At 42.6% G+C, this 18,688-nt stretch overlaps 1 protein-coding gene across 15 annotated transcripts in view; it reads right to left on the bottom strand.

The window, feature by feature from the left end:
- The window catches only part of pdzd2 (PDZ domain containing 2), a 337,302-nt gene that overhangs the window by 257,500 nt on the left and 61,114 nt on the right, over window positions 1-18,688 (bottom strand). For 11 of the 15 annotated variants that reach the window (XR_013283667.1, XR_013283668.1, XM_077522502.1 and 8 more), the window contains exons 2-4: window positions 14,097-14,483; window positions 4,079-4,530; window positions 1,523-2,036 (exon numbers count right to left, since the gene is read on the bottom strand). Coding sequence is in view for 13 of the 15 variants with exons in the window: in XM_077522502.1 (XP_077378628.1) it covers window positions 1,523-2,036; window positions 4,079-4,530; window positions 14,097-14,222 (1,092 nt within the window). In the remaining 2 variants the exon portion in view is untranslated. Of the gene's footprint in view, window positions 1-1,522; window positions 2,037-4,078; window positions 4,531-4,589; window positions 4,739-14,096; window positions 14,484-15,112; window positions 15,212-18,688 lie in introns of those variants that run through there. The other 4 variants (XM_077522507.1, XM_077522503.1, XM_077522509.1 and 1 more) reach the window with 4 other exon arrangements.

The following is an 18,688-nucleotide window of genomic DNA, read 5'->3' as shown; positions in this document are numbered from 1 at the left end:
TAAATAGTAAGTCAACAAACGTGTGGACGGTTAACACCTGGAGCTATCGTTAGCCTTTGGCTAAAAACAACAATGGAGCACATTACCTTAGTGCAGATAGTACTTTCTGGTAATTTTGGAGGGATTCAACTGGTCGTGTGTGTGGTCTTCCACAAAGTTTGATCCAGCGGAGACATTTTCCGTAGTTGTTTGAGGGTTTAGGGCAGAGGTGTCCAAACTACGGCCCGGGGGCCATTTACGGCCCGCCATCCATTTTTTAGTGGCCCGCGACATATGCTAAAAATGTCACTTGACTCAGTTCAAATAAAATAAAAACAAAAATGTTTGGAGATGGTCAAAGTAAGAAGGGAAGGTGTCGAAAAACACAGGTGCTATTAAATTAGTTAAGTTATTTTAGTCAACTAAAACTAACGAAAAAACTAAAATTCAAAAAACAATTTCGTTAACGAAATAAAATAAAAACGAAGATGCTTTTTAAAAAAGAAAACTAACTGAAACTACATTTTATGTTTACAAAACTAACTAAAACAAAACTAACTATAATTATAGCAAAAATGTCCTTCGTTTTAGTCTTTGGTAATTAATTGAATGCATGAGCATTTGGGGATGATTTTAAATGTGATTTTTAGTAGATTTATTTTGATATAAACCGGAATAATGACGTCACGCCCATGGTGTTTTTTAAATATTGCGCACAAGTAATACACACAAAAAAACTAAAATACTGAAACTAACTAAACTAAAACTAAGCATTTATTAAAGAACTAAAACTAATATAAAAACTAACAGAACCACCCTAAAAACTAATTAAAACTAACTAAATTAAAAACAAACAAAACTCAAAACAAAATAAAAATTTAAATGAAAAATTCCAAAACTATAATAACCCTACTGCCATATTACAAATAAATTGGTTTATATACTGTAGCATTTTTCTAAATATGCAAACGCACAAATAAACTATTTGTACAATATTTAGGACTAAACACAATTTCTCTTCATAACATGAGGTGGCCCCTGCGTCCTTCTGATTTTCTGTATTTGGCCCTCAAATGAAAAAGTTTGGACACCCCTGGTTTAGGTAATGGAATAAACAGGAAACCTCCTTCCAGTCGATCGGGATAACGGCTACCTCTCTTACACAAGCCGTGATTACAGCGTTTAACCATTTTTATTGATTTTTTTTCTTGCCTTTATATAACCACGCAATGCAACACCGGGAGCTGGATTGCTTGTGTTTGTCCGTAGCAAAACTCACGTGCTGGCGCAGACATGGCTTGCGTCTTGATTGGTTTATTAGGTCATGCGGGCGTGGTTTACAGTAAGGTCAATTGGAAGATAACGCAACCCAAGGTGACTTTTCTGATCTGCTCTAGTTCCAAAGCTGCAAAAACTCAGTGATCACTGCCCGGGACCATTACAACTGAGTTAACATACGGGAAAAAGAGGAAGCATCACCAAAAGTTGTTATTAGTAATAAAATGGAAAAAAGGTGGAATTGAAAATCACACACAATCATTACCTGGTTAGAATGCTGACTGCAGAAAGAATCCCTTTTGCTTTCCAACAGTTGACTGTGACTCCTTGAAGGCAGCGTAGCAGTGGCTCCATCGTGGGGACGACGGTGGGCAACTTTGAAATGAGGAAACGCGTCTTGATTTTCCTCTGTAGGCAGATGTGTAGAGAAGATATGTCCTACTTTCTCCTTTGAAGGGCAGACACCTTCTTCGAAAAAGCTAGAGGAGATGAAGTCACTATAATAACTCTGAAATTCAGAGTCAGTATAATCTTTGTTGTCTCTTTGGCAAGGCGACCGTGATACGACGCCAAATTTCCGTGTACGTTTGCACGTGACTGGGCTGTCAATGGAGTCAGCGGAAGTTACGCACTGTTGCAGGTCATCACAGCAGTCGTCACTGATGAGAGTATTTAGACTGCCATCAACACCACAGGGAGGGAGAGGAGCTTTTCGCTTGACTCGCCGTAGCAGGACAAGGTAAATATAGCCTCCATTCCAGCACTGATCAACCAGGTAACTGGAAATACACAGTCAAATATCAGTAAATGGTAAATGGCCGTGACTATACAGTACATAACTTTCAACAGCAGGCACTTTAACACCTTACAATTTTACATGTCACCAGTGTCACTGGTAAAATAACATATTTTAGAGTTCTCTGTGCAGTTTTAGTTCATTGGTGCAATAAATAAATAAATAAATAATAGGAATCTTCCCACCAAAGTTGACAGTGTGATATATAAACGGTGCCGGGCATGTTACTTTACAATCAAGTAATTAGTTATATTTACAAATTACTGGTTTTATTTATTTATTTTACATTTCATGTTTATTTGAATTGGATGTTGAGCTCTGCTGCTGGAGCTCTCATTCAAGTGAATGGGAACACACGACCAGCCAGCGTTGGCACTCGCGATGTTTTTTTAAAACCGCAAACATTACAAGTACCTTTTAAATTGTAAGTATAGTTCAACGTTGTTGTAAAACATTATTATATTTATTTTATATACTGTATTTTTATGACTTTGGCGAAGACGGGGGGTGCCTCTTCCTCTTCTCGCTTAAAACAAACAAGGAAATGGGCGTGTGCCACGGCGTTGTTTGCGGCGTTGCTGTCGGCCAATCAGACGACAGGTGACATCACGGTCCCGCTAGTCCCCCGTCGACCGGTTCACCAGAACCACTGCCGATCTTACTCTTATGTCACAATGTGACAAAACACACTTAATGAGGTTGTAGGGTGTTGCTGCAATGTGATCTAAAGCTTGACTTTTCATACTTTAACATTCCCAGCAGTTTATAAATGTCAACATGTGTCCAAATGTTCATTTTTTTTTCTATGCATAATAGAAGTGGTTCAAAAGTCAGAATGGGTATGACCATTAAAATATTTCACAACATAACTATGATATTCTGTTTTCAATTTAAACACAAATAACCACTGCAATAGGGCAGTTTACAATCACGCCCAAACTACTACTTTTAGAACAATGCACTGCGCATAGGCGTAGCCAGTTGATTTTCGGACAAGAAACACAGGCAGGCAACTGAAGGAGTGTATTCGTACAAGGCAAAACCTGTAAACTGATCGCTATTTCCCCATAAATATACTTAACAGACATATTATGGTGACAACAAGCCGCTTTGGTGTCTGCTGCTATTTGACTGGCGATGTTGTGACGGGGATCGAAGGAATGTCTACGGTGGGCTCAAGCATGTACGTGACGGCAGTGATTTACGTGAAAAATGTCACTGAAGACACCTATATATGTTCTTTACATTTCGTCGGTGGAAATGGGCCAGCAGATGAAAATCCAGACCCAATATGAGCGACTGCAGGTATGTTTATCGTAAGTTTTCTCAGCGCTAACCCTGCGAGCTGCTACAACATGCTAGCTACGATACATCATGGTGAATTGTAAATACACCAAAAAGACTTCGAGTTTACCTGCGGAGGCCATTGCTGCTTAGATGTGAAAATTAATATCAAGTATCAGTGCTATAGAATGCTATGCCTACAACAACATGGTAGTTGATCAGTGATGTGAGTGGTCACTGTGTCACCACGCCAAATGTAGGCTTAAAATCTTCAAATGAAAATCGTGACTTTAATGTGTTTAATTTTCGTGAAAATTAGTGACCAACACAAGATTAGCAGTCACCTAGACCGCACCGAAGTGCCAGGATTGATCATACAATAAATCTACGAAAACCGCTTCCTTTCCGCCCACTTCTCTGCGTGTCAACCACCATTTAAGTGTGTTTGTCGATTGAACCATGTTGAAATTTCACGCCTGGGATGTCGTTCTCTTCCAAAATGATGTGTATGTGTGTCCTACTCTGTTATTTTGTCCGACTCATGCATATTAATGAGGAAAACGTGACGTCATTTGAGATCAACCTTATTGCACACTGACAATTATGAAACCAAGGTATAGCCCTGGTTATACTAGTGGGATACTATCATGATTTACTTGTATTTGTAATGTATTTCATCTTTGCTATCTTACTTTTCACATAAAACTTGGTTGACTGGAAATTATTTTTCATTAGACTTACCTGGCTCCGCTAACATCCACACCCACCATTAGCTGCCCATTCAGTGATAGCAATTCATCTCTCAGTTTGATTCTGCCACAGCAGGCTGATGGGCTTCCCTTTCTCACTTCTGTTACCCAGATGCAGCCCACATGCATGATGGGGCTCTGATCTCTTCTCCTCCTTGGTCCTCCCTTTTTTCTTCCATCAGGATCCCCAAAGATTGGGATGTTTCCAAAGCTAAGACCAAAATCAGATGGATCACTTTCATTTTTCCTCATAGAAACAGCATGAACCTCAACATCTGATCCTTCGTTGTAGGATGACAGGCCAGCTGATGAAGCAGAGTGGTCCTCTATGAAGTTGAAGTTGATGTATTCTACTAGCTTCTGGATAGCAGCCAGACACACGGACAGGTTGTCCACATGAAGAATACGGCCACTGCACACATTATGTCCATTCTGGTCACAGACCTGTAAAAAGTGTAGAAAACATGATCAAGCAGTCAACTCAATTAATTACGTTGTTTTACCAATTTGAAACCACTGAGCTCTGAACTGTTGTGTACTGAGAGGTTTGTATCCCAAATGCATACGCAAATACGATTTTATCTATTTATTCACATCGAGAGGCAGAAACTCAGAGACGCTGTACACAGGACAGGTGGTCAATAATCTGTGGCAAACCACACACAATTCTCAGACTGCACCTACAGAGTGAATCGTAAAGGAGTAAAGAACGACATCACATTGGTCCAGACATCACCTAAAGGATTAGAGATTGACATCACGAACATCACGTCTTGTAAACAGACACTTGTTACATCAGTACCTAACAGACATTGTTAGATCAGTACCTGACACTTGAGCTCACGGTCAAGAACCCAAACTAACAGGACATGAACTCAAACGTCACTTCAGTTGAAACTTGACGATACAACAAAAACATCTCATGAGACAAAACATCACTCAGGCATCACCCCTTCATGACACCATCATGACAGTGCAAACATTGCCTAACGTTGAGTTTGGTGTCTCTCATTTCTGCATGCATTGTGACAACGCATAAAATAACATGAAATTTGAGTTAAATTGATCCACACAACGGATGAAAATGATTCATTTTCATTTCCTTTTTTATTAGAAGATGTAATTATTGGACATTTTTGTCCAGTTCATGTCATTGCTGTGACATGCTGTGCGCACGCAACAAGGAATATGAACTCCCCGTCCGAACCGCTTACTGTAGCATTTCAGACGATAATTGATACGTTTGGTTTTACACAGATAGTAAATGTAGCGACCCATAAAAATGGTAATACCTGTAACAACTATGGCCTATGGCCCAGTCCACCCTCTAATTTTTTTGGGGGGTTTGCTTCTTCTAAAACAAACTCTCTGCAGTTACATAAACATTCCACAGCTCAGACAGGATCTAAGCTTGGTTAGCTCTGCAGGTGGTCACTCAACCACCAACAAAGCTCTTTTGAAGCCGCTGACCAGGTGACAAAGGAATTTATGCGTCTGCCGAAGGAGTTTATTCAACCCTGACTTCCCGGGGCCCGAGAAAACGCCTTCAATGAATTAGAATATACAAACGACTGATCAAAGAAATGTTTATGACCTTTCTTATCAACCAGGGGGGACTCTCTGGCGTCGCCCCTCCAGGGGGCACTCCTGGGACGTCTAGATGGAGCAACAGCACCGTCAAGTGGTGAAACTTGGAACTATCCTTAGTGACAATTCATACAAGTAACCGCATTTTACACATTTATACCATGAGAATTCTTGACAGATAACTGACCTACGAATGATTCATGTTAAGTCTTTGTGTGTATGAATGTCCTATTTCATTTGTACTCCATAGGGAATGAAAGGTAATCAATATCTTTCAGTTCAGTCAGATTAGGCTCAGGAACGACCTCACAAATTAGTTTATGATGCATTAATTACGATGTGTGTTAAACGGGTTGTGTGGGGAAAACTGATTTGCCATACTGACCAAATTTAATGCCAAATTATTAATCCCTTTAATAATTTGCTTTTTAAAGTCTGCGTGAGCGAACAGAAGGGTTTGCCACCACCTACTGAAGCCCCGCCCATAGACTTTAAAAAGACGAGGGGACCCCCTCTCTCGCTCTCTTCCCCTGATCTCTCTTCCCGATCGCTTCCGCTCCACGCTTCTTCTACTGGCCATCCCAAGGCCTGTTGCCTGCAAGTGGCCCAGCTCGCCCACTGACTCTTTGTCCCAAGAAACTTGTCCAGCACGTGGCCCCCTTTTTGTTCCTGGCAGCAACCATTGCCACGAGAGCAGACACTCGCTGCACGCCACGCCAAAGCAGGTGCAACGTCCACGCTGACCCCAAAGAGACTCTTTTACTCCCTTTTTTTCTTGTTTTATTTTTTTTTCTTCACCATCGGTGACTGTCCGCCAGCAGCAAGCTCCGCGGTCCCGGGGTACACTTGCAACGTACCGCCGGACTCAAGGTTGTGCACCTAAGCCGCACCGCATCTCACCTGCTATTCGGTGGCGCCCCGCCGCGGTGCAAGCCCACCTCCAACTGCGGGCCTTCCCCGTACGCAGGCACGCCGCGAACCGAGCTCCAACACCTGGAGTCGGACAGCTGTCCGGCAGAACTAACCTCGCCGGAGAAACATCTCGCCGACCAATCAAGGGACGAGCCGCGCAACTACGTCAGCCCCCGAGCGGCTCCCTTGCTCACCTGTGGAATAGCCCCCTTGTTGATTTTTCTTGCCTTTTTGAACTAACATTGACTATTTTTCCCCCTTTTTCAAAGACCTCCCGTTTCTGCTCGTTCTACGCAGTATCCAACATGTAAGTGCACATTTGATTTTCCCCAATTCGGCATACCACTGTGTGCAACTTACATTAGAAACATATCACAGACCTGGCAAGTTAAATTTCTCTTTTTCCTGTTTCCTTATTCGTTCGCATTCTTTCCCTATTTTGATTAGCTTTATTTGATTTCTCTTCTTCTGACGGTAGGATAGTTAGATAGGCAGTGTTTTGATTCTGTAGTGTAGCAACCGTGAATAAATGCATGTTTTATTAACTCTATTCCACCTTAGTCATCTGTGTTTCCGAGTGGATTATTATTCTTTTGTTAGTACAACGAACCACTGAATATCGAGTGTGGCGACTTTAGATTATAAATGACTGATGAAGAAAGGATTTTGGTCGTTGCTTGTTCCTGTTAACCCAAAGCAAAGCCAACGTGGTGCCCCTAGAGGTTATCGAGGTAAATACAATTTACCTCTGTAACGTCCAGATTATTAATTCGTCTAAAAGACGACCCAATTATTGCTACATACCTTAGATCTGGTACTTACTTGAGGTTTAGTAACTTCCAATGTAATGGTTTTGCTGTATACTACGGCTGTGTCTGACCATTACTTTATTAAATTTGTTTTAGCTCATTGCCAAAGTCGTAATCATCACCAAAGATACAACAGCCGTAATATTCGTTCTTCAACTATTTCTGCGCTCTCTGAGTTGCTACCTCAGGTAACCCGCCCACACTTATTTCCCAAGCCCGTGTCAAGCATGTTTTTCCTTCGCCCTTCTCACCAACACAAACAAACATTTAGAAGCAAGGCCGCGGCATCGTTGACATCAATTGATGATGGTGAGTGTGGTTGATTGTAAAATGTATTAAGTTTTTTTTTTTTTAGTTCATATATATATATATATATATGCAAAAGGGTCCACATGTGCAAAAAAATCTAAATTGAGATATATATCATAACCACAAATACAGCAGCCGTAATATTCGTTCTTCAACTATTTCTGCACTTTCTGAGTTGCTACCTCAGGCAACTGCATCCTTTTCTTCTTATACTGGTTCAATAGATAATCTTACTAATAACTTTGATGCTGTTTTGTTAAATACCCTGGATTCTGTGGCGCCATTAAGAATTAAAACTCGTCCGAAAAAGCTTACTCCGTGGTTTACTGATGGAACTAAAACACTTAATCATGTAGACAGCTTGAGCGCTAAATGACATGCAACAAAACTTGAGGTCTTTCGTCAAGTATGGTGTGGTTGCTTGCATAAATATAAAGAAGCTCTCACTTTAGCAAAAACTAATTACTCTAGACTTATTCAACTTAATAAAAATAACCCTAAATACTTATTTGATACTGTAGTAATGTTAATGCAACAGCAGCAGGCGTCACAGAGCTCCCCGCATTCAGCTCACAATTTTATGCAGTTTTTTACACAAAAGATTCAACTTACTAAAGATGAGATTATGAGTTCTGTGCATAAATCGCGCAGTGTCGGGTGTGAATAGTGAGAGTCCGGCTAACAACTGTACGACAGTTGATTTTCAATAAAATATCGCTTCCACTTGCGGTAAAACAACTTGCATGCTTGACCCGCTTCCGGCCGGGCAAACTGATTAAAGAATTGTTTACTATCTTGGGTCCTTCCATTTTAAATATTATAAACTTAGCACTTTCTACTGGCACTGTTCCAGTAGCTCTTAAAACTGCTGTTATTCAACCTCTACTTAAAAGACCTAAGCTCGACCACTCTCTATCAAATCTACCGTTTATTGCAAAAAATACTTGAAAAAGTTGTCGCGCGGCAGCTGAATGATTACATGGCCGCTAACAATCGAGATCAACCTTTTCAGTCTGGATTCAGGCCCGTTCACTCTACTGAGACAGCCCTTGCTAAAGTGACTAATGATCTTCTCCTCGCAATGGACTCCAATACCTCATCAGTATTAGGGCTGGGTTAAACAATTATATTTGTAATCGATTAATCTAGAAAATAGTTTTTCGATGCATCGATGAATCTAACGATTCACTTTTAAATGCGATTCGATTCGATTATCGATTATCTCCCTATAATTTTACCTCTATAGCAATTAATGCTAATTTATCTCCATGAGTAAAACACAATTTTCTTCTTTCCAATATATTTTTATTCAAGTTCAAAAATGAATTTTATTGAACAATACGACAAAGTTCACACAGCTCTAATGCAATGGAATCCTACAATAAAGAAATAATAAAATAAAGCTCTCTTTTAATAACTAAAACTGCAAAAGCCACAATCTGAACCAAAATCTTATCAACATTAAAAAAAAACAAAAAACAAAAAACAAAAAAACCTAACAGCAGTGGTGACTGCTGCAATTTTCAAAACAACACAGCTCCACCACCACTCTCGCGTTTCTGTGTGCATCTGCTCAGGTGTGTTGTAGTCATGTGTTGTGTTGGAGTGGATGTTCGCATCTCAACATGCTCAGCTGTCAGGTTTGCCCCTTTTTTTTGTTGACTATATTTCCAGTCACTGAAAAAAGCCTTTCATATGGTGTGGATGTTGCTTGTTTATTACGAGACAGAAATTAAAATAAAAAAAAAAGTTTACGTCTATTTGAAGAGTGTGTGTCTGTGTCAATTAAAAAAAGTGACAAGCAACAAGTGAGTGTGTTAGGGCTGTGTGTTTGCCTGTGTTGAAGTGGGCAGTGGGTACATGTTCTTTGTGCGAGGCTGGAGCACAAGTTACGTGGTGCAGTTTGGATGAATGACGGGGTTACTCATTGCCAACAAGGAAATAAAAAAAAAAAGGTGAAAACTTACGATGTCTCCGCCACGCAAGAAGCTCCCGGGGGCCTCCTCTGAATTGCTGTTGTGCTTTTATGGTATGCCAAGTACTTTGCATTTTTAGGTGTAAAGTACAGTGATACCTCAGCTCACGAACATAATTGGTTCCCAGAAAGTGTGTGTAAGGCGAAAAGTTCTTCTTCCGAACATTTATTTCCCATAAGAAACCATTAAAATGAGAATAATCCGTTCCCAGGTCCCTATAAAACATAATTTTCTACTCAATAAGCCTTAAAACTACACAAAAATATACCTTATTTTATGTATAATAAATGTGCTATTGTATTGTAATTAAAGAAATAAACTGTACTGTATAATAAAGTCATTTTATTTACCTTTGTGATGGTAGTTCTTAAGGATGGTAGCAATGGTAGACTTACTTCATTCGCGAGCGTTTCACCGCGTAGAGTGTCTATGGAACGGTTGCGGCTCATTCGCGCTTTCGTGCTCACCGGAGCGGAGGAGGCGTGTTCCTTGGTGAACAAGGAAGTGGAGCACTTTAGCGAGTCAACAAAAAGTGAGCACTTTCACTTCTTTCCTGGGACTAAACAGCCGTGGCACTATTTTCTCCTTTTTTGAGGTACGTGATAGCACTTTCGCTTTTTTTAGTGGCGCGAATTCCATTGACTACAATGCAAATGCGCCGCCGAATCGCCGTCCCTCGCTTTTGGTTGAGAACGCAGCATTAGGCTTAACACTAGCCTGTGGTGGGGTCTTTTTCGGTCCCAAAATAGCAAAAGTACACTCAATATGGTCCAAAATGTCTATCAAACACAAACCGCGTCCGCACTCAAAGAAAGGGGGTGACGAACTGGGACGCCGTGAGCGTGCGTCAGCTTGTCGTGGCCGCCACCGTGGCGCTGTTCGACCGCGTGGTTTGGTTCGTCCGCCGAAAACTAGTTCGTCAGCAGAGACTATATGCTCGCGAATTTAATGTTCTTGAGGCGAAAAGTTTGTGAGCTTAAGCGTTCGTCAGCGGAGGTTTTACTGTACTCCCATACTTCGGACGTCTTATTACAAGGTCGTTTCTTCTCCCCGGACTCGCTGCTACTCGATGCTGCGGCCGCTGCTTTTTTTTTATTCAATAACTGGATCCCGTCGCGCTGCGCACAACGGAAGAAAAAAAGGAGACAATTCCACTTCTCAGCTTCCGCGTCATCTATCTATTAGAAACAATAGACACATCATTGTATTGTGTCATTGCTAGCTTGCTTCACACTTCGACAATTTAAAAAAAAAAAAAAAAAAAAAAAACAACCACACTTTTTCCATTTTTGACCCGGCCCCTGCCGGTACACGTAGCTTGCTTGTCATGTCTTCCGGGTATCCGCAAACCACAACGATCGTTGCCATCCATTGCTACACTGTAATTGTGCACAATATACGTGCATTGTACGTTCTGCTTTATTTTTTTTATTTTTTTGCGCCCTGTGTTTTGTCTGCAAGGTAACGTATATTTGGTGGCTCAGACATTGCGCGATGGCGCCAAAAGTGACGCATCGACGTGCCTTTTTTTCCGTCTACGTATTTTTTGTTGTCCCAGCCCTTGTCGGTACTATTATTATTTGAGCTTAGTATTTGAGCTTAGTGCCGCCTTTGATACCGTTGATCATAATATTCTACTAGATCGCCTCCAAACATGTATTGGTGTTTTAGGTTTAGCACTCTTGTGGTTTCGTTTGTACCTCTCAGAGAGAACAAAGCATGTAATCGATGGCAATGCGACCTCTGAGCTCCGCAACATTACTTGTGGAGTCCCACAGGGGTCGGTATTTGATTAACATTGATATGCTTCCGCTTGCCGATATTATACGTAAATATAATATAAACTTTCACTGTTATGCTGACGATATTCAATTATATTTGCCTATAGAAATAACAAATCCGGAAAATTGTAGTAATGTATTCTGGAGGCGTACCTCGCCGACATTAAACAATGGATGTCGTTTAATTTTTTTGCTTCTTCACCCAGATAAAACCGAGATGTTGATTGTCGGTCCCGCTCGTCGCTGTTTACGAACACCTCTCTAAACCTTGATAAATGGAAGCCAAAGTGACTCAGCAAAAAAATCTCTGCGTTATTTTTGACCCAACTCTCTCTTTTCAAATGCACATTAAAAATATTACTAGATTCTTTTCGTCAAATACATGTGGCCACATAAAGGGAGTAGCCACCTTAATAACAGGCTCAGTTAACAATGAACATATATTAGAAAAGATTGATGACGAGGGAAGATCTGTCACGATCACAGGGAAGATTGAAGGGATATACTTGACATTAATTAATATTTATGCAATAGGAGGATCCTGTGTGAGGTAATGTTTATGTTTCGCGCGTTGCATCATGGGAACTGAGTGGCAAGAAGCAACGTGTTTTGCATGGAGTTTGATGCTTTCGCACATTTGGAGGAGGATTAGTCATATTGTTTTGCGGTCTTATTCAGGTGTTCCCAAGCACGATCGACAGCCACCTTGACTTGTTCCTCATCTTGAAATGGGCTATCCTGGATCGCTAAACGTGAAGGCTAATGACAAAGCTGTCGTTACGAACAGAGGATCAAAAGGCATATCAGAATTGTGTTATGGATTTCTATAAATGAGAATGAGTTCCCCAAGGGTCTGTGCTAGGCCCTAAATTATTTATACTGTACATAAATGATATCTTTTGTGTCTCAAAATTATTCAAAAGTGTCTTATTTGCTGATGACACAACTCTTTACTGTTAAATAAAACCAAGTTCATACTTTTTGGCACTAGACAAATCACTCATCAAGTCAAAATTATGGTGAATTCAATTGAAATAGAATGAAAACAAATTTCTTGGAGTAGTTATTGATGATAAATTATGTTGGAAGCCACACATAGAAAATGTCAAAAGGAAAATGTCAAAAATCATAGGGATACTTTCTAAAACAAAGGATGTCTTGAATAAAAAAATCATTATATACATTATATTGTTCATTATTATTACCATATCTGAGCTATTGTGTGTAAATCTGGGGAAATGCATATTAAACAAATACAAACCCTGTTTTCAAATTGCAAAAAAGAGCTATAAGAATTATTAATCGATCAAAATATACAGAATCAACACATCCACTATTTATTAAATTATATACAATGAAATTTTATGACTTGGTTGAGTTTAAAATAAAGTATAAAGTACACAACAATCTACTCTGCCACAGTATTCTGATGTTTGAAATTAGACACAGTCCTTATGAGATAAGAGGTACAAGTGTGTACAAAAAAAACAAAATAAGAACAAATATTAAGCAAATGTGAGTTTCTTGGTTGGACAAGGGGGGACTTGGCTGGACGAGGGTTGACTTGGCTGGATGAGGAGAGACTTGGCGTGGGGAAACTTGGCAAGGGGTGGGGAAACTTGACAGAAACATCGGTACTTGACAGAAAGTAGACTACTTACAGTAGCTAGGGGGAAACGTGGACGACTGACATAGTGAAAACGAGAGGGGACTTGACGGAAACAAATTCTTCCAGGACTTGACTTGACTTGACTTGACTTGACTTCACTTGACTTCACTTGACTTCACTTCACTTCACTTCACTTCACTTCACTTCACTTCACTTCACTTCACTTCACACCAGCAACGACACCACAGACAGAACAGGACAGGACAGGACAGGACAGGACAGGAGAGGAGAAGACAGAACCTGACGGAACAACGCTCCCAAACTGAGTGAACACACAGCACAGACTAAATACACCACACTAACAAGACACACCTGGGGAAACACAATAGGTCGAGGACACTGATTGGTAACACATACTGGGAAGGGAAGACACACACAGGTGGACGAGGTTAACTATGACGAGACAAGGGGAGACAAACCAGACAAAAGATAACAAACACCCAAAAACTAAACAATAACCCAACCCCACCGAACCGAAACATGACAGGCGCATAGTTAGACTGTACTTTGTGCTAGACTTGGACTGGGAATGAAAACAGAGCCCTGTTAGTTTTTTTTTGTTTTTTTCTTTCAGTTTGTCCTGTTACCGGATGCCACAGCACGTCATCCTTTTTACTTGTGTCATATGCTTCAATTACAGATATGCTACAACAGGGAAACTATCTCACATATACATTAAAAGAAGAAAACTATGTCCATTTGAAATTGAAGTTCAATAAATAACATTTCAGGGACATATTTCTCAATAACAGATTTCCAGTTGTACAACATGGGCTGTTGTTGTTCATGTTATTATTATTTAACGGGATATTTAGAGAAACAGCAACACAACAGTGTATGTGGGCAAAAAGATTAATTGTAATACTTGAACATATTTATTTAGGAAATACTGATTTTCATAGGCAGCACAGTGTAGGAAAATGCGTACTATCAACAAACTAGAAACATGCAGAAGGAGACGAAGTACCTTGCTGACGCAGATTCCAGTTTCCAGTTTCATGTTGTCGTCCTGGTGTGACCCTTCAGCATGAGCTCTAAGCCACTCCTTGAGAAGTGAAAGGATGCTGAGGGCATTGTCCTGGGATATGGGCATTCTGGCATTAGACCTATTGAGACTTCCTCACTCACAAAATTGTTGATGCTCCCAAATGTCCCATCAGGCACAAGGAAAAGAGTTTATCCTGATGGCCCTAAATCAATCTACAAAACACCATGATAGAGCCAAAACCTTCAGTGTCCATATTTATAAAAAAAATAAAATAAGTTCCGACTTGCATTCAATATTCCAGATTGTGGAGGTTGTTTTGGGTTCTTGTATAGGTCTGCTGGGGATTTTGCAGAATCCCACAAATACCTAAACAGGAGAAAAATAACATTGATTAATTTATTATTAATAGACACACTCTAACAGCGCTGTTGTAATTAAACAAGCCTTATTCTCTCAACTATTGTAGAATGTGAATAAGCATCCAGCATTTGAACACAACGGTAGCTTAATTTTTAAGAGTGGAACACTGAGATGACAAACTCTTATTTTGATTGGGAGAAAGCGATTGAAGTTTGGCGATTGGGGAAATGGTTTCCAGTTCACTGTTAAAAAGTGATGCAACGGTATTACTGTTTGAAACTATAATTATCTTAAAGGTGCCCTCATATGAAATGTTCAATTTTTTTTTTTTTTTTTTTTACATAAGTATGCCTTACCATAGCCTGACTAAGTCACCAAAGTTTTGAAATAAACGACCCATGTTTACCTTTCCTATGGGCGTTTGGATACATTAGCTCAAACAGCACTCTCAAATGGGCTGTACCAGCAGGTCGGTTTTACACGTCCCTAACTCCACCTTTTTCGGTTTTACACATCACTAGCTCAGCGCGAACTCCACCCTCACAATTTTCAACCCCTCCCCCCCGCCGGAGCAAACAAACAGCAGCAGCAGCAGGACAGCATGGTCCACGATATCGCGGCCCCGTATCTCCGACCTGGAGGGTCGGCACCGACGCCGTTGGAAAGCCGAGGTCGAGCCGGTTCCGTGGATGTGTTCATTTTCTCCGTAGGACTTATGGTTCGACCGGTACAGGGGTATCAATCCATCTCCTGAAAGTCGGGTGGCAATCCATCTCCCGAGAGTCGGGTGGCCGATTTCGCAGCCCCGTATCTCCGGACCGGACGGTCGTGGAGGGCCGGTACCAACACCGTTGGAAAGCCAAGGTCGAGTCGGTTCCGGGGATGTGTTCATTTTCCCCGTAGGACTTATGGTTCGACCGGTACGGGGGTGTCAAACACAGTAGCTGCATCCGGTCGTGAGGAGGATTAGCTGCCCTGACAGTTTGTGGCAAACATTTAACTGACGACTGCTTCAGGAATTTGGGACAATACAAACGTGGATTAGCAGAACATCTTTCACTTAGCTACCCCGGGATCGGTACCAACGATTGAAACTAATGAACCAATATTATTTCACGTGCAGACATGACAGGAGCACACGGAAAAGATGAGACTGGCCACGCCCAACTCATTTTGTTGTCAAAAACACACGGAAGTCTGGCAAGCCTTGGCCACGCCCACCAAAATCCGCTCATTTCATGCTAGGCTAACAGTAGACCTTCCTAGTGGAGACTGCAACTCTACAACAAGGTACAATTTCGTGAACATTTCTTTTGATACAGTATTAGGGCATTCAGAGGATGATTGGTGTAATTGCTGCAAAGCTCATAACAGGGGATCTTTAATATTATATTTGGTGTAGCCAGATCCTCTTTGATGCAGTGTATTCAGAGACAGTATTGGCCTCTCACAAGTGTCCCAATCATGCTTTTAAGTGCTGGTGTGTTGTTAGCCTGCTCGATTGTCCAGATATCAGGGCTCTACACAAATAGCGTATTACTGCAGCCCAGTACCGCGCTGGTCGGCTCGCTGGCCAGCCAGCCCAGCTCAACCCGCGCACGCACTGCGTTTCCACCTCCAATGTGCATCTGGGATGAAAGGTGGAAGTGCCGCATAACCGGATCTGACCCTCTAGTCGAGCACGGGAAACAACACATAACCAAAACACAAGAAGCCATGGAGGACGACGCTGCCCGGTATCGGTTGCTCGTTCTGTTATTTGTGGTGCTTCGGATGTGGCACTTCTTCGGAGCTCACAACGCAAGGAGGATCGCCGCCGCGTACAAAAGGACGATAATTTATCGTCGGAAAGCCCTCGAGGCTCAACACGCCGATAGCAGTGGGGTCAAAGAAGACGACGAACACTTGTCAAAAAAGACGCAGCTGGTAAGCCCACTGATAACATTACAGGAGTGACCGCCCAATCAACTGCCGCGGTGTTTTACGTCATGTCCTCGCTCTGGCCCAGCGAGAGGCGAGCAGCTCGGCACGGTCCACTTCCAACACGGTCAGCTTTAATACAAGGCTGACATATGCACGACTTTTGGCCACGATCTTGTCGTGGTAAGCCGTGCTATTTTGGGGCACAAACTGGGAGGTTCGCGCACTGTTCACGCATATTTCACGACGAGTTCACGAATGCGTGACCATTGGTATCCACATTGACACGAACTGGCACGACGACTTCACGCATAGTTTACGCACTTCCTGCATTTGCACGACGAGTTCGCGCAATTCGGACGGTGTTGTGCCAACTTGGGCACGCCATATAAAAAGGGGCCTCCCCAACCCTTATTCGTGGCACTTCGTGACAGTCATGGCATGGCGCACACTGCCACACACTGGCGCGCATCCTTCCCGCATCGTCCCAACGAGTTCACGAACAGTTTGCGCATAGTTCACGACCCGGTCACGAAATTTTGTCGTGACAAAAATTTTTAACATTTCAAAATTTTTGCCCCAACATGGCACGCAGTCACAACGGGTTTACATTTACGCACACTTCACGCCACTTTACGACTAATTTGCGCACTGGCACGACTCGAGTCGTGCCAATTCGTGCCACAAAATCTTGCAAGTATCAGCCTTGCATAATGGAAATGCTCGCTAACACCGTGCTGGCTTCGTAGGGCACGGTACTGGGCTGCAGTGGAAATACGCTATAACTTTTCCACTGGTAGCACTGGTGCGAGTAACATTTTTAGTTGGTCGCACAGCACAGGATTTGGTCGCACCATTTTTTTGTGGAGGTACAACATGACCTTAGGCATACGCAACTCGATATATTTGCAAAATATTTTATTGGAACACGAGGTTTGCCTGCAACAGCAGTGGCTATCAAAACAAGTCAATAATTTCGTATAACTTAACTCATGTGAACATTACTTTGTTTAGCTCAGTAAAAGTCTGTCTTTTTTTTTCTTTTTTTAAAGAGCTCAGAATTGTTCATTCGGTAGTCTTACCGATTCAACGTCTTATCATCATTGCTCTTTTTTTTTTCTTTTTTTTTGTGTGTGTGTATGTGTGCGTGCGTTTGCGTGCGTGCGTGCGTGCGTTTGCTTGCGTGCGTGCGCATGCGTGTGCGTGCAAATACGTATAAATTTATACTCATTAATTCACCTAAAACCTTATAAATATCCCATTACCCTTCGCCTTAACCAGGTACTTCAGAGTCTTGCCAGAGTCGTGAGGTTCAAATGGTCAGGAGACCAGAGAAAAGGTCAGAAAAAATAAAGAGAAAAGGAAGATAAATCAAAGTGAAATCCAGCACTTCCTGCCTTCCCCATGGTTACAAAATCAGCCTCTAAATTCCAACAAATTAACGAGATCTCAAGAGACCAGAGGAAAAACTAAAGAGAGGAAGGAGGGAAGGATCGATGAGTAAGATCCATAGAAGCCAGTACATCCAATCCATCAAAGTGAAATCCAGCACCAACCAAACCCCTCCTGCGTGGTTACAAAACCAGAGTCTTATGCCAACCCCAGAAACCTCAAACTTCCAATAAATTGAGATCTCAAGTGACCAGAGGAAAAACTAACGAGAGGAAGGAGGGAAGGATAGATAAAGCAAAGTGAGATCCACAGACACCAGCACCCACTGATTCAAGGGGGTGTGGGAGGGAGAGGCAAATTCTGTTTGAGTTTCAGTAGATGCTGGTGCGATGGATCTGGCACGCATAAGGACCACCACCAAAGAAAGAAGACGTCAACCGCGGTCTAGCAAAGCGAGCACCGCCCGCCCCCTCCCTGGAATCCCCAGGCCGCGGCAGCACCAAGGCCACCCCCACGCCACCCGAGCGGACACCGGTCGGCGAGCCGGCCCAGACGCCCGGAACACCCCCACCCCAACCCCGGCCCACCCCCCCGAGCCCAAGGCCACAGAACGAGGCCCGGCGGGTCCCCACAGCGCCCCACCGGTCCCCAGCCCCCATCCCCCCACGACCCCCCCGCACTCCACCCAAACCCGCCACCCGCCACGACCCAGGCCCCGCCACCCCTGGCCCCCAAACCCCCGAACACACCCCGACCCCAACACCCAACCCCCCACCCACCCATACCCCCCCCCCTCCCAACAAGCACCCCCCCCCCCCCCCCGACCACCGCCAACCCCCCCGCGAACCCTGCCCCCTGCGAGACCCCCCACCCCCACCCCCGGAAACCGGCACCGGGCA

The sequence above is a fragment of the Festucalex cinctus genome, chromosome 5 (genome assembly GCF_051991245.1).
Source record: "Festucalex cinctus isolate MCC-2025b chromosome 5, RoL_Fcin_1.0, whole genome shotgun sequence".
In the NCBI taxonomy this organism is placed as follows: Eukaryota; Metazoa; Chordata; class Actinopteri; order Syngnathiformes; family Syngnathidae; genus Festucalex; species Festucalex cinctus.
Note: the sequence above shows the minus strand (reverse complement) of the source record. Positions and strands in the feature narration are given on the sequence as shown.